At 38.1% G+C, this 14,786-nt stretch overlaps 1 protein-coding gene across 3 annotated transcripts in view; it reads right to left on the bottom strand.

The window, feature by feature from the left end:
* Positions 1–1,155: 1,155 nt before the first annotated feature.
* XPOT (exportin for tRNA) overlaps positions 1,156–14,786 on the bottom strand; it is a 172,039-nt gene continuing 158,408 nt past the window's right edge. For all 3 annotated transcript variants that reach the window (XM_070370529.1, XM_005902531.2, XM_070370530.1), the window contains 3 exons: positions 11,948–12,019; positions 4,167–4,223; positions 1,156–1,797 (listed from right to left, as the gene is read on the bottom strand). In XM_070370529.1, coding sequence (XP_070226630.1) covers positions 1,771–1,797; positions 4,167–4,223; positions 11,948–12,019 — 156 coding nt within the window. In that variant the 3' untranslated portion in view covers positions 1,156–1,770. The remainder of the gene's footprint in view (positions 1,798–4,166; positions 4,224–11,947; positions 12,020–14,786) is intronic.

Genomic DNA, 14,786 nt, shown 5'->3' with positions numbered 1-14,786 from the left:
ATGGATGTGGAACCTGCAACCTGCATCTCATTGATCCATTTTTACAATTAACTGTCAAGGATTTTTCAAACCTTCTGCTGACTGTAACCTGCATATGACATCTCATTGATCCATTTTTACAATTAACTGTCAAGTTTTGATTTTTCAAACCTTCTGGAAATTGTTTTTTCCAAGTATTTTTGATCTAAGGTTGGTTGAATCCACGGATGTGGAACCTGCACATACAGAGGGCTGACTGTATAATATACATCTCATTGATCCATTTTTACAATTAACTGTTAACTTAGTTTAGCACCTTTATTCTATGTTAGGAAAATGCTTAAAATCGTTTCTGGAATTAACCCCAGGAGAATATTTATGTAAAATTAAGGATACAATTTTAGGGAATTTAGAAGACCACTAAAGCCCATCCATGAAACCTCTAGGGACCACATGGGCCAAAGGTTAGAAAAAACCCTTAACCACCCTAAAACCTTACTTGGGAGTTTGGAATTTAAACTTAAATGATGACTATAGTAATTCTGCTGCTCAGTTTTGTCCATCCTTTCTTAATTTTCCAATAGTGCTACTGGTCTTATCGTCTTGGTTTCTTGCATGAAAGTGAAAGCATTAATCACTCAGTTGTGTCCGACTCCTTGCACCCCATGGATTGTAGCCCGTCACGCTCCTCTGTCCATGGAATTCTCCAGGCAAGAATACTAGAGTGGGTAGCAGTTCCCTTCTCCAGGGGATCTTTCCGACCCAGGGATTGAACCCAGGTCTCCCGAACTGCAGGCAGACTCATTACTGTCTGAGCCACCAGGGAAGGTTTCTTGCATAGTTATGAATACAAACGGGGGAAGGCAGGGGAACTAAACCGGCAGCTACTACTTATAAGCATTATAAACACAAAGGTATATTGTGACCTAAGTAAATCCAGTTAAGATGGAAAATGTTAGATTTTTAATTCTATCAACATATGCATACAGGCTTTTTGTAGTGCATTTGAAAAAAGATTCTAAATTGCTTAATAGAACAAAGTAGGATATACTCTTTTAGGAGCATAATTAAATCATCCAAACACTCATACAGTATGTGCAGTCCCTTAAATGGAAAATCAAGGAGAGATGAAAAAATAAGGCTCAAGTATTTAAAATAATTCCAAAAGACTTGATATATTTCACTACATAAAATTTATTTGCTTTTTTTTTAATAAAAAATGTATAACACCAGCACCTACTCTTTAATCAGTTAATTTATGAAACCATTCTGTTTTGTAGAATACACATTGGCATTGAAACAGTCTAAGGAAATGTAATAGCTATCTACAAAAAAGTTAATTTTGATTTTATTCCCCCCACTTTTTTATGAGTCTGCACACATAAATGAAAGTTTATGAGTCTGCACACATAAAACAAAAATTTTAATTTTCAAACATTTTATATTCAGTAATGAAAAAGAAGTACACTGTTTTCTTGCTATGGTCTTTATAAAGGACTTAAAAGTTTCAAGTTAAAAAAAAAAAAAGGTACTAGGATAACTCTGCTGTATCTTACAACAGCACTTTTATATAGAACGATTTAATCGGCATGCAACTTCTCTATGTTGTCACATACCTGTAATTTAGGGGAAATTACACCCATTTTAGAGAAAAAAATCCCAAAACATATACTGCAATAAGCTCAAAGCAATGTTAAAAAGACCAGTGTGAACAGCACACAAAAAATTGTTTATTTATAAATTATTAACTGGAATTCTTGATCATGAAGTAGGCACAGGGAGATCTAGTCCTCAGGGCTTTGCTCTCTGGAAGAACACCTGTAAATAAGGTATTAGTTCATTTAGTACTGATGTCAGATGATTATCACCTTTTACCTGAAGAAGGGCTCCATGTTACTGGGTGCTAGTCACTATTCTAAAACATTTCATATACTCCATAAATCACACATAATACAAGCCAAAAACTGTCTCTTCTGGACAACTTGGTAAGTCTAGAGATAACTAATGTTGCCATTACTCAATTGGGAAACTAGTGAAAATATGGTGCTCCCTCCAGTGCTATGAGAGTCAAGCAGTGAGAGGGGAACATGCTCTTGACAATGGTTTGCTGACTGGCACTACTGTCAAAGTTAATGGGAGGAAATTAAATTCTGAGGAAGAAACAAACAAGTCAAAGCTAAAGATAGCAGGTGTTATCCCTTGACTATTTATTTGATTATAAAAAAGTACTTCCAATTTAACATCTAAGACTATGAATATGTAGGCTAGAGGCTGTGCTAAGCACTGGCTCAATATTACTCCCGTCCATAGTTGGGTTCATGTTAAGTAAGCACCAGAAAGTAAATAGAAGGCAGTAAACTCATTATGGATAAGGACCACACTCGTCATTGTATCTGTAACACCTAGTAGATCAGACATTCACATAATAATTATTAACTATCTATTGACTAAGTGGAGAGAAAAGAATCATCACTATATAAACAAAACATAGAGGCCACGATTAAGGTTAGCCTTGAAGAATGGGTAGAATTCCTAAAGGGAAAGAGTGCTAATAAGGCAGAATATCTGAAGAACAGCAGGAATAGTAAGGGATATTCCTGCAAGAGAAAACAAAAAGGTAGTCTTGAGCTCAGAATCTGAAAAAAAAAAAAGCATCTAAATGCCAAATTAAAGAATTTGTTACTGTTTAGTCAACAATTAAGCCTATGAAGATCATGAAGAAGAGGAATGAATTTCAGAAAACTTTTCAATGTTTTCAAATGGATCAACCTGGATAGAACAAGGGAAGGGAAATCAGAGTGAGAGAACAGAAGCCGACACCAGAGTGGCAGCACGGGAGACAGAAAACAAGTGAGACAGTGAGGAGCAAACAATCGGGAAGATCTAAGGATTAATCAGACAGGAACAGAGGAGGCTCAAAAGAAGGAACTTCATTTTTTTTCCAACTAGAAGAATAATGCCATAGAGAAGCTGCGCTTGGGAGGAAGACTATAAATGCTGTTGGGATGAATATACTTGGAGCACAAGCCTCCTACAGTGTACCTAGACCTGCTGGAACAGATACCTCTAACAGAGTTACAATTTATTTTTAGTCCTTTAATCCAGTGTGATGATCAGTTACTTAACAGAAGTTACTTCCACAGGTACTTTTATGGGGAACTGGGAAAGGGGAGGGTTCCCAATGATAAACAGTAACTCTCTTCTCACAAACTCTTTGGTCAGTTTAAGCTGACAAACTATTACTAGGGGAAAAATTGGCAAGGGAAGATGGTAGAACCAAAGTTGAAGGGTAGCACACTTATTTATCAGTGAAGTCCCTTGACTTGAATGCCTTTGGCAAAAGGACCAGGGAGCCATTAAGTTACTTATCACTAAGAAATTCAGCACGTGCTTTACCTTGAAATTTGTTGAAAATAATTAATAAAGTAAAGAACAGTTCCTCAAGCTGTCACACTATAACTTTAATTCCAGACCATGAGCTCCCTGTGGGCAGAGAAAGTCACTCATACTGGTATCTGCAGCAGTTAGGACAGTATGTGTTACATAACAAGGCAGTCACAGAGTGCTGACTGAGTGACTAGCTGTGTGAGGGCAAGAAAGCTGTTTCATGGATTTAACTGTAGAAATGAATACCAAATAAATACTTGGAGGTTGGTTTGGTTAATTCAATGGTTTTATGACTATAAAAAGAGCCTTCATGGCCAAATCTGAGGATTCTACTTTTTGTCCATTTTGCAAATTTGAAAGTTTCAAGATAGGATATAACCAAGTAACACATACTTCTGTTTCTTTATTTTTAGTTCCTTACTTTCAACTCAATATGGGTAGCTGTTCTTAAATATTACTTGCTCTCTCAATTCTCTAGTTCCTATTTAGTTACATCACAAAACTGTAAAAGGAAATGACATTTTCGTATCAACATGGTCAGGCATATACAATTCAGTGTGCTTATCTTACTCTAACCTTTTGTAGGAGCTCAGCTGAAAGGGCCTTCACATAAAACTGAAATGTAGTAATAGTTTTTAATTGTGGATTCTTAGAAGCAGATTTTAGAGCAAAGAGATTCCCAAATATGTAACTATGTAACTGTTGGTCAAACTACAGTATGATACAGTATGCTGTAGTATGTATTGACTCTGAAATATCACCTAATTGTATGAAAATATGTAAGTCTTCCAAATACCTACCTTTAAGTAGTTTTTAAAAACTTTAGCATCAGGCTGCTGAAGCGCTTGACAAAACTCCTGAGGGGCCAGGAGGGGAGGAGAGATAAAAGAATGAGTCATTCTGCATCGCACTGAACCTGGACATACATGACATTTCACATGTTTCAATGCCATTCTCCCAAATCTTCCCACCTCTCTCCTCTCCCACAGAGTCCATAAGACTGTTCTATACATCAGTGTCTCTTTTGCTGTCTCAGATACAGGGTTATCGTTACCATCTTTCTAAATTCCATATATATGTTAGTATACTGTATTTGTTTTTCCTTCTGGCTTACTTCACTCTGTATAATAGGCTCCAGTTTCATCCACCTCATTAGAACTGATTCAAATGTATTCTTTTTAATGGCTGAGTAATACTCCATTGTGTATATGTACCACAGCTTTCTTATCCATTCATCTGCTGATGGACATCTAGGTTGCTTCCATGTCCTGGCTATTATAAACAGTGCTGCAATGAACATTGGGGTACACGTGTCTCTTTCCCTTCTGGTTTCCTCAGTGTGTATGCCCAGCAGTGGGATTGCTGGATCATAAGGCAGTTCTATTTCCAGTTTTTTAAGGAATCTCCACACTGTTCTCCATAGTGGCTGTACTAGTTTGCATTCCCACCAACAGTGTAAGAGGGTTCCCTTTCCACACCCCTCCAGCATTTATTATTTGTAGACTTTTGGATCGCAGCCATTCTGACTGGTGTGAAATGGTACCTCATAGTGGTTTTGATTTGCATTTCTCTGATAATGAGTGATGTTGAGCATCTTTTCATGTGTTTGTTAGCCATCTGTATGTCTTCTTGGAGAAATGTCTATTTAGATCTTTGGCCCATTTTTTGATTGGGTCATTTATTTTTCTGGAGTTGAGCTGTAGGAGTTGCTTGTATATTTTTGAGATTAGTTGTTTGTCGGTTGCTTCATTTGCTATTATTTTCTCCCATTCTGAAGGCTGTCTTTTCACCTTGCTAATAGTTTCCTTTGATGTGCAGAAGCTTTTAAGTTTAATTAGGTCCCATTTGTTTATTTTTGCTTTTATTTCCAATATTCTGGGAGGTGGGTCATAGAGGATCCTGCTGTGATGTATGTCAGAGAGTGTTTTGCCTATGTTCTCCTCTAGGAGTTTTATAGTTTCTGGTCTTACGCTGAGATCTTTAATCCATTTTGAGTTTATTTTTGTATATGGTGTTAGAAAGTGTTCTAGTTTCATTCTTTTTACAAGTGGTTGACCAGATTTCCCAGCACCACTTGTTAAAGAGATTGTCTTTAATCCATTGTATATTCTTGCCTCCTTTGTCAAAGATAAGGTGTCCATATGTGCGTGGATTTATCTCTGGGCTTTCTATTTTGTTCCATTGATCTATATTTCTGTCTTTGTGCCAGTACCATACTGTCTTGATAACTGTGGCTTTGTAGTAGAGCCTGAAGTCAGGTAGGTTGATTCCTCCAGTTCCATTTTTCTTTCTCAAGATCGCTTTGGCTATTCGAGGTTTTTTGTATTTCCATACAAATTGTGAAATTATTTGTTCTAGCTCTGTGAAGAATACTGTTGGTAGCTTGATAGGGATTGCATTGAATCTATAAATTGCTTTTGGGTAGTATACTCATTTTCACTATATTGATTCTTCCAATCCATGAACATGGTATATTTCTCCATCTATTAGTGTCCTCTTTGATTTCTTTCACCAGTGTTTTATAGTTTTCTATATATAGGTCTTTAGTTTTTTTAGGTAGATATATTCCTAAGTATTTTATTCTTTTGTTGCAATGGTGAATGGAATTGTTTCCTTAATTTCTTTTTCTGTTTTCTCATTATTAGTGTATAGGAATGCAAGGGATTTCTGTGTGTTGATTTTATATCCTGCAACTTTACTATAATCATTGATTAGTTCTAGTAATTTTCTGGAGTCTTTAGGGTTTCTATGTAGAGGATCATGTCATCTGCAAATAGTGAGAGTTTTACTTCTTCTTTCCAATTTGATTCCTTTATTTCTTTTCTGCTCTGATTGCTGTGGCCAAAACTTCCAAAACTATGTTGAATAGTAATGGTGAAAGTGGGCACCTTTGTCTTGTTCCTGACTTTAGAGGAAATGCTTTCAATTTTTCACCATTGAGGATAATGTTTGCTGTGGGTTTGTCATATATAGCTTTTATTATGTTGAGGTATGTTCCTTCTATTCCTGCTTTCTGGAGAGTTTTTATCATAAATGGGTGTTGAATTTTGTCAAAGGCTTTCTGCATCTATTGAGATAATCATATGGTTTTTGTTTTTCAATTTGTTAATGTGGTGTATTACATTGATTGATTTATGGATATTGAAGAATCCTTGCATCCCTGGGATAAAGCCCACTTGGTCATGGTGTATGATCTTTTAATGTGTTGTTGGATTCTGATTGCTAGAATTTTGTTTAGATTTTTGCATCTATGTTCATCAGTGATATTGGCCTGTAGTTTTTTTTTTTTGGGATCTTTGTCAGGTTTTGGTATTAGGGTGATGGTGGCCTCATAGAATGAGTTTGGAAGTTTACCTTCCTCTGCAATTTTCTGGAAGAGTTTGAGCAGGATAGGTGTTAGCTCTTCTCTAAATTTTTGGTAGAATTCAGCTGTAAGCCGTCTGGACCTGGGCTTTGTTTGCTGGAAGATTTTTGATTACAGTTTCACTTTCCGTGCTTGTGATGGGTCTGTTAAGGTTTTCTATTTCTTCCTGGTCGAGTTTTGGAAAGTTGTACTTTCTAAGAATTTGTCCATTTCTTCCTCGTTGTCCATTTTATTGGCATATAATTGTTGATAATAGTCTCTTATGATCCTTTGTATTTCTGTGTTGTCTGTTGTGATCTCTCCATTTTCATTTCTAATTTTATTGATTTGATTTTTCTCCCTTTGTTTCTTGATGAGTCTGGCTAATGGTTTGTCAATTTTATTTATCCTTTCAAAGAACCAGCTTTTGGCTTTGTTGATTTTTGCTATGGTCTCTTTTGTTTCTTTTGCATTTATTTCTGCTCTAATTTTTAAGATTTCTTTCCTTCTACTAACCCTGGGGTTCTTCATTTCTTCCTTTTCTAGTTGCTTTAGGTGTAGAGTTAGGTTATTTATTTGACTTTTTTCTTGTTTCTTGAGGTGTGCCTGTATTGCTATGAACTTTCCCTTAGGACTGCTTTTACTGTGTCCCACAGGTTTTGGGTTGTTGTGTTTTCATTTTCATTCGTTTCTATGCAAATTTTGATTTCTTTTTGATTTCTTCTGTGATTTGTTGGTTATTCAGCAGCGTGTTGTTCAGCCTCCATATGTTGGAATTTTTAATAGTTTTTCTCCTGTAATTGAGATCTAATCTTACTGCATTGTGGTCAGAAAAGATGCTTGAATGATTTCTATTTTTTTGAATTTACTAAGGCTAGCTTTATGGCCCAGGATGTGATCTATCCTGGAGAAGGTTCCATGTGCGCTGAGAAAAAGGTGAAATTCATTGTTTTGGGATGAAATGTCCTATAGATATCAATTAGGTCTAACTGGTCTATTGTATCGCTTAAAGTTTGTGTTTCCTTGTTAATTTTCTGTTTAGTTGATCTATCCATAGGTGTGAGGGGGTATTAAAGTCTCCCACTATTATTGTGTTATTGTTAATTTCTCCTTTCATACTTGTTAGCATTTGTCTTACATACTGCGTGCTCCCTGTTGGGTGCATATATATTTATAATTGTTATATCTTCTTCTTGGATTGATCCTTTGATCATTATGTAGTGACCTTCTTTGTCTCTTTTCACAGCCTTTGTTTTAAAGTCTATTTTATCTGATATGAGTATTGCTACTCCTGCTTTTTTTGGTCCCTATTTGCATGGAAAATCTTTTTCCAGCCCTTCACTTTCAGTCTGTATGTGTCCCCTGTTTTGAGGTGGGTCTCCTGTAGACAACATATGTAGGGTCTTGTTTTTGTATCCATTCAGCCAGTCTTTGTCTTTTGGTTGGGGTATTCAACCCATTTACGCTTAAGGTAATTACTGATAAGTATGATCCTGCTGCCATTTACTTTATTGTTTGGGGTTCGAATTTATACACCATTTTTGTGTTTCCTGTCTAGAGAATATCCTTTAGTATTTGTTGGAGAGCTGGTTTGGTGGTGCAGAATTCTCTCAGCTTTTGCTTGTCTGAGAAGCTTTTGATTTCTCCTTCATACTTGAATGAAATCCTTGCTGGGTACAATAATCTGGGCTGTAGGTTATTTTCTTTCATCATTTTAAGTATGTCTTGCCATTCCTCCTGGCTTGAAGAGTTTCTATTGAAAGATCAGCTGTTATCCTTATGGGAATTCCCTTGTGTGTTATTTGTTGTTTTTCCCTTGCTGCTTTTAATATTTGTTCTTTGTGTTTGATCTTTGTTAATTTGATTAATATGTGTCTTGGGGTGTTTCACCTTGGGTTTATCCTGTTTGGGATTCTCTGGGTTTCTTGGACTTGGGTGATTATTTCCTTCCCAGTTTAGGGAAGTTTTCAACTATTATCTCCTCAAGTATTTTCTCATGGTCTTTCTTTTTGTCTTCTTCTTCTGGAACCCCTATGATTCAATGTTGTAGCGCTTAATATTGTCCTGGAGGTCTCTGAGATTGTCCTCATTTCTTTTAATTCGTTTTTTTTTATTCTCTCTGATTCATTTATTTCTACCATTCTATCTTCTAATTCACTAATCCTATCTTCTGCCTCTGTTATTCTACTATTTGTTGCCTCCAGAGTGTTTTTAATTTCATTTATTGCATTATTCATTATATATTGACTTTTTTATTTCTTCTAGGTCCTTGTTAAACCTTTCTTGCATCTTCTTCTCAATCCTTGTCTCCAAGCTATTTATCTGTGATTCCATTTTAATTTCAAGATTTTGGATCAATTTCACTATCATTATTCGGAATTCTTTATCAGGTAGATTCCCTATCTCTTCCTTTTTGTTTGGTTTGGTGGGCATTTATCCTGTTCCTTTATCTGCTGGCTATTCCTCTGTCTCTTCATCTTGTTTAAATTGCTGAGTTTGGGGTGTCCTTTCTGTATTCTGGCAGTTTGTGGAGTTCTCTTTATTGTGGCTTTTCCTCGCTGTGTGTGGGTTTGTACAGGTGGCTTGTCAAGGTTTCCTGGTTAGGAAGCTTGTGTCGGTGTTCTGATGGGTGGAGCTGTATTTCTTCTTTTGTTCAGTCGCGCTGTGGGGAGGGAGGGAGGGATGCTGCAAACAAATAACACTGGCGTGCGCCGCAGTGCCTCAGCCACACTGGGTCTGCCCCGCCACGGCGCTGCGTAGCCTCCTGCCCACACTGCTCGGGCTCTAGGTTGTTCCGCTGAACAATCCGAGGCTGGCCCTGGGCTGTATGTACCTCCCAGGTCCAAGCCGCCAGGTTCAGGCACTGGGTAGTCCTCAGAGGCGCAGACTCAGTTGGGCCTGAGTTTTGTGCTCTTCCCAGGTCCGAGCAGCTCAAGTGATGAGGTGTTTGGCGAGCACCAATGCTGCGACTTATCGCCCCCGCCACTCGGTTATCTGGGTGTAAAACCGCGCACCTTCTCAGGCAGATGTTAACCGTCCCAGACCCCAAAAAGTTTTAGTTAGCAAAGAAGCCTGCTTACAGTTTTATAGATAATGTCTCTCTGGGGCTGCGATTGCCCTTTCCGCTCTGGCTGCCTGTCACCGAGGGGGGAAGGTCTGCAGCCGCTATCTCTGTTCAATTCTTTGTTCCAGGCGCTGGCCTGGCGGTGTCTTAGGTTGGGGCTGGCTTTTCGCGTGGTAGATATCCCACAGTCTGGTTTGCTAGCCCAAATTATTTCGCCCAGATAGTGCTCAGGTATTCAGGCCAGATTCTACTTAAGCGATGCAGCCCAAGGCTGCGCCCTGCCCAGCCCCGCTTGCTAATGGCGCTGCAGGCGCTTCACGCGCTGCTTCTCCGCTGGGGAGTTACCGTAGGACTCGCAATCTTCGAGTTTTAATTGTTTATTTATTTTTTTCTTCCTGTTATGTTGCCCTCTGTGCTTCCAAAGCTCAGCACAGATTCGCAGTGAGAAGGTTTCCTGGTGTTTGGAAACTTCTCTTTTAAGACTCCTTCCCGGGACGGAACTCCGTCCCTCCCTCTTTGTGTCTCTTTTTTTGTCTTTACAAAAATTACATGGCTATGGCTGTTCTCATCTAGTAAAAGGGTAATTGTGAGGAGCCAGACCAAACGAAAAAGAGAAAATTCTCTTCAATAGAATTGTGCAAGAAGCGCAGTCAGACGGCATATGAGAAAAGGGAAAACTGGGAATCATTATCTTTTACAAGCAAATTATTAGATAGAAATATAATAACTTTGCTTCATTTAGTAATCTAGGAAACTATTTGAGCTATTCAAAATTGAGTGGTATATTTCTGTTTCTGATGCATTAAGATCATAAGTAATTAGTAACATCCTGTTTTTATAAAATATTAATTTACTTATGTAACAAATGGTAAATGAGAAAATTAATATCCAAGTTAAAGATATGTTATAAAATTAGAGATCATAAATTCATTGAAAATTAATTTTGTAAGTACTCTTATGTGAGGTCTGTTTTTCATTCAGTTTTTTCAGTGCCTCTTAAAAAACAGCATTATAAAATACTATTGATGAAGAAACAATCCTTAGAATCTACACAAGACATCCTAACTCTAGTTTCAATCGGGATTTTGATACTTCATTAGAACTATGTGCTATTGCACAAGAGGTCTCGATACCTAGATGCTCAGAAAACAACTGAATGCCATCATAAAAATGACTGTGCTGCTCAGCTCAAAATATGATTTCAAATTCACAAGCTAACCAACAGGTGAGCTTGGCCTGTGTAAAGTTAACCACCTGGCACAAACCTTCAGACCATGCGTTCATGTGCCACAGCCCCCGCTGGCAGGCTGGGGGAGCCTATTAGACCACTTTCAGAATGTTTTAAAAAATACTGTTAAAATACATGGGGTTACAAAGCAAACTAATGATAATGAATTATGCTTATGAAATATATTTGTGGCAGATATATTCTGCTATATATCAGAATAATAAGACTTACTGACTTAGATAACAAGGTCTAGTGGCTATTTCAAGATCTCTGGAACAATGTAATGTGATATAAAAATATCTGTGATTCCTATGAGTGACAAAGTCACAGGCAATGTGAATACTACTATGATCTGTCACCCACACAATGGTAGGAAATTAAATTTCTATTAGATGGAAAAGAAAAAGACATTTTTTCCCCCATTCAATTTCACAGACCCTCTGATGTTTGGACTTTGGCTATCCTATGTGTATTAAGTCAAGGTGAATGTAATAGTTCTGGCTTTCTTTTTTCTTTTAAAGCCTTTTTTTTGATTTTGTTACAATTATGATTATGTTTTGGTCTTTTGGCCAAGAGGTATGTGGGATCTTCCTGACCAGGAATGGAACCTGTACCCCTGCACCAGAAGGTGAAGTCTTAACCACTGGACCACCAGGAACTTCCAGGTTTGGCTTTCTCCAATCAAAATTTAAATTGAATTACAGTGGCTCAGTGGTAAACAATCCACCTGCCAGCAGGAGATGCAGGTTCAATCCCTGGGTTGGGAAGATCCCTTGGAGAAGGAAATGGCAACCCACTCCAGTATTCTTGCCTAGGAAATCCCATGGAGAGAGGATCCTTGTGGGCTCCAATCCATGGGATCACAAAGAATCAGACATGACTTAGGGACTAAACAACAACTTCTTTAATTAAGATTAAGAGGAAAATCTGCTATGACAGCTCTTACCTGAATTATCTCTGGAGCTACTTGCAAGGAAGGCAGGTATTCCTGTTGAAGATACTGAACACATTCTGGGCCCTGAAAATTAAATTGGAACAATATATGAATACTTTAAATACAATATGGTATTGTGATTAAGAACACAGATTCTAAAGCCAGACTGCTTTGAAGCCTGGCTCTGGCTAACTTCTAGTAACTTGGGTAGGTTACTTAATCTCCCTGAGCCTGTTTCTGAAAAAATGGAGTTATTGTGAGGGTTGGATTAGTTAACAAACGTAAAGCTGCTAGAATAACACTTAGCACTCAGGACACATTAACATTACGCAGTATTATGCAGTGCTAGAGACTAAACAAATATTCTTCTAAATGCAAGAGATCATAAAACCAGAGTCTGACTCACAGGACTGAAAAAGAAAGCAAAGAGAGGTGCTCCCAATCTACCAAAGTGGACTAGAGGCACGCTGGGGGAAGCCTGTGGGTAGTGCCAGGAAAATTAACATCTTTAGAAATGAAAATATAAGCAGGAAATAACAAAATGCTACATAGGAGATAATAGCAATAAAAGCACACCTCCTTCTTCTGTTCAATAAACTAGGAAACAGGAATTTAGTAGCCAGGTGAGGAAACTAAGACACAGGAAGATAAGGTGATTTGTCCAGTTTGCTGTTAATTAAGTCTGTACTAAATACTAAATAAAGAGCAGGTCATTTGATATCTTAAACCATTGTCCTTCGTTGCCAACTGCTAGTACTTCTAGATGCTAAAACTTTCGGAAAGTTATCTGGCTTTTTAAGGGTAAACTTGGCAGAGGGAGGGGAGAAGAGTTCCACAGACTTACCCCCAATCTCTGCCCCTTCTCAACACTTACAAAGAACTTAGGACACAGTTTGAGAACGGCTTTCTTACAGCACTCTGTTGCTGAGACGGTGGCCTCAACCAAATACAATAAATCCAATACTCAGAAAACAAACAAAATCTCTACTAATTTCATCTTCAAACATGAATCTAACTTAAATGTTTTAATATGTTGATTACTCCAACCTAGTGCAACTGAAAGGATGCTATCAAAACAAAAGCAATCCAACTCTCTTCAATGTACTTCTCCCTGCATTAATATCTGGATTTCCTGTTAACATTATTGCTCCTGAATCAAAGGCTTTCTTTATGTTTCCTTATCCACCTTGACTCCTGATCCACTAGCCCGATCAATCCAGGTCACAATTTAATGATCCTTCTAAGGAAACTTGTTCCTGAAAGGAGATAATACTGGACTGTTTGTGCAAGTTTCTCGTATCACTTCTACTTTCCTTCTCACTTCTTTATTCTACTACTCTCCGGTACTAAATGCCCATTCACTGCTCATCACTGCATATAACTCCACTGTTATCACTTAAAAATGGAGTATAGTTTTGTTTTTTTTTTTAACGAGGAAACGTAAACTTTGACCTCTAGAGGATATCAGTCAGGTAAATAAATGAGAAAATAGAAAAATGAAGTAAATAATTTTCAAATATAATGTTCAGATCAGATCAGATCAGTCACTCAGTTGTGTCCGACTCTTTGCGGCCCCATGAATCGCAGCACGCCAGGCCTCCCTGTCCATCACCAACTCCTGGAGTTCACTCAGACTCACATCCATCGAGTCAGTGATGCCATCCAGCCATCTCATCCTCTGTCGTCCCCTTCTCCTCCTGCCCCCAATCCCTCCCAGCATCAGAGTCTTTTCCAATGAGGCAACTCTTTGCACAAGGTGGCCAAAGTACTGGAGTTTCAGCTTTAGCATCATTCCTTCCAAAGAAATCCCAGGGCTGATCTCCTTCAGAATGGACTGGTTGGATCTCCTTGCAGTCCAAGGGACTCTCAAGAGTCTTCTCCAACACCACAGTTCAAAAGCATCAATTCTTCTGCGCTCAGCCTTCTTCACAGTCCAACTCTCACATCCATACATGACCACAGGAAAAACCATAGCCTTGACTAGATGAACCTTTGTTGGCAAAGTAATGTCTCTGCTTTTGAATATGCTATCTAGGTTGGTCATAACTTTCCTTCCAAGGACTAAGCGCCTTTTAATTTCATATAAATATAATGTTCCACTTGATTCAATTCTGTGTGTGTCTAAATAAGAACTCTGAGGACAAGATAAACACTTCCAAATTGTAAATATCATTCTTCCTGTTTGTTATTCCTCATTCTCCTTGACTCTCTAGCATCCAAAATGTTAACCAGTCTTCTCTTTCATGACTCTAGTCCCCTAACTTTCATACCTTTGGCCCTACTTCTAGCTTTCTGCTAACTCTTGCTTTAGCCAAAGTTCTTTCTGTCCTGGTCTAAGAAGGTCTCATTCATTTCTACTACTCCATCTTAAACTACAACCTGAGAACTCCAAAACTAGTATTTAGTTCTAACTTCTTTTGACCCACGTTTCTAAGTGTTCTGTGTACATTTTTTCTACCTAGCTATTCTAAATTACAATCACTGCCTACTAACTTCCCAACTTTTCACATGTAACACATACCTAGTCCCAATTTGGTTTTTAGCTATTCTACCCCTATACTTTGCCAACAAAGGTCCGTCTAGTCAAGGCTATGGTTTTTCCTGTGGTCATGTATGGATGTGAGAGTTGGACTGTGAAGAAGGCTGAGCGCAGAAGAATTGATGCTTTTGAACTGTGGTGTTGGAGAAGACTCTTGAGAGTCCCTTGGACTGCAAGGAGATCCAACCAGTCCATTCTGAAGGAGATCAGCCCTGGGATTTCTTTGGAAGGAATGATGCTAAAGCTGAAACTCCAGTACTTTGGCCACCTTGTGCGAAGAGTTGACTCATTGGAAAAGACTCTGATGCTGGG

The sequence above is a fragment of the Bos mutus genome, chromosome 5 (assembly GCF_027580195.1).
Source record: "Bos mutus isolate GX-2022 chromosome 5, NWIPB_WYAK_1.1, whole genome shotgun sequence".
Taxonomy (NCBI): Eukaryota; Metazoa; Chordata; class Mammalia; order Artiodactyla; family Bovidae; genus Bos; species Bos mutus.
This window is presented reverse-complemented; position numbering and strand designations above follow the sequence as displayed.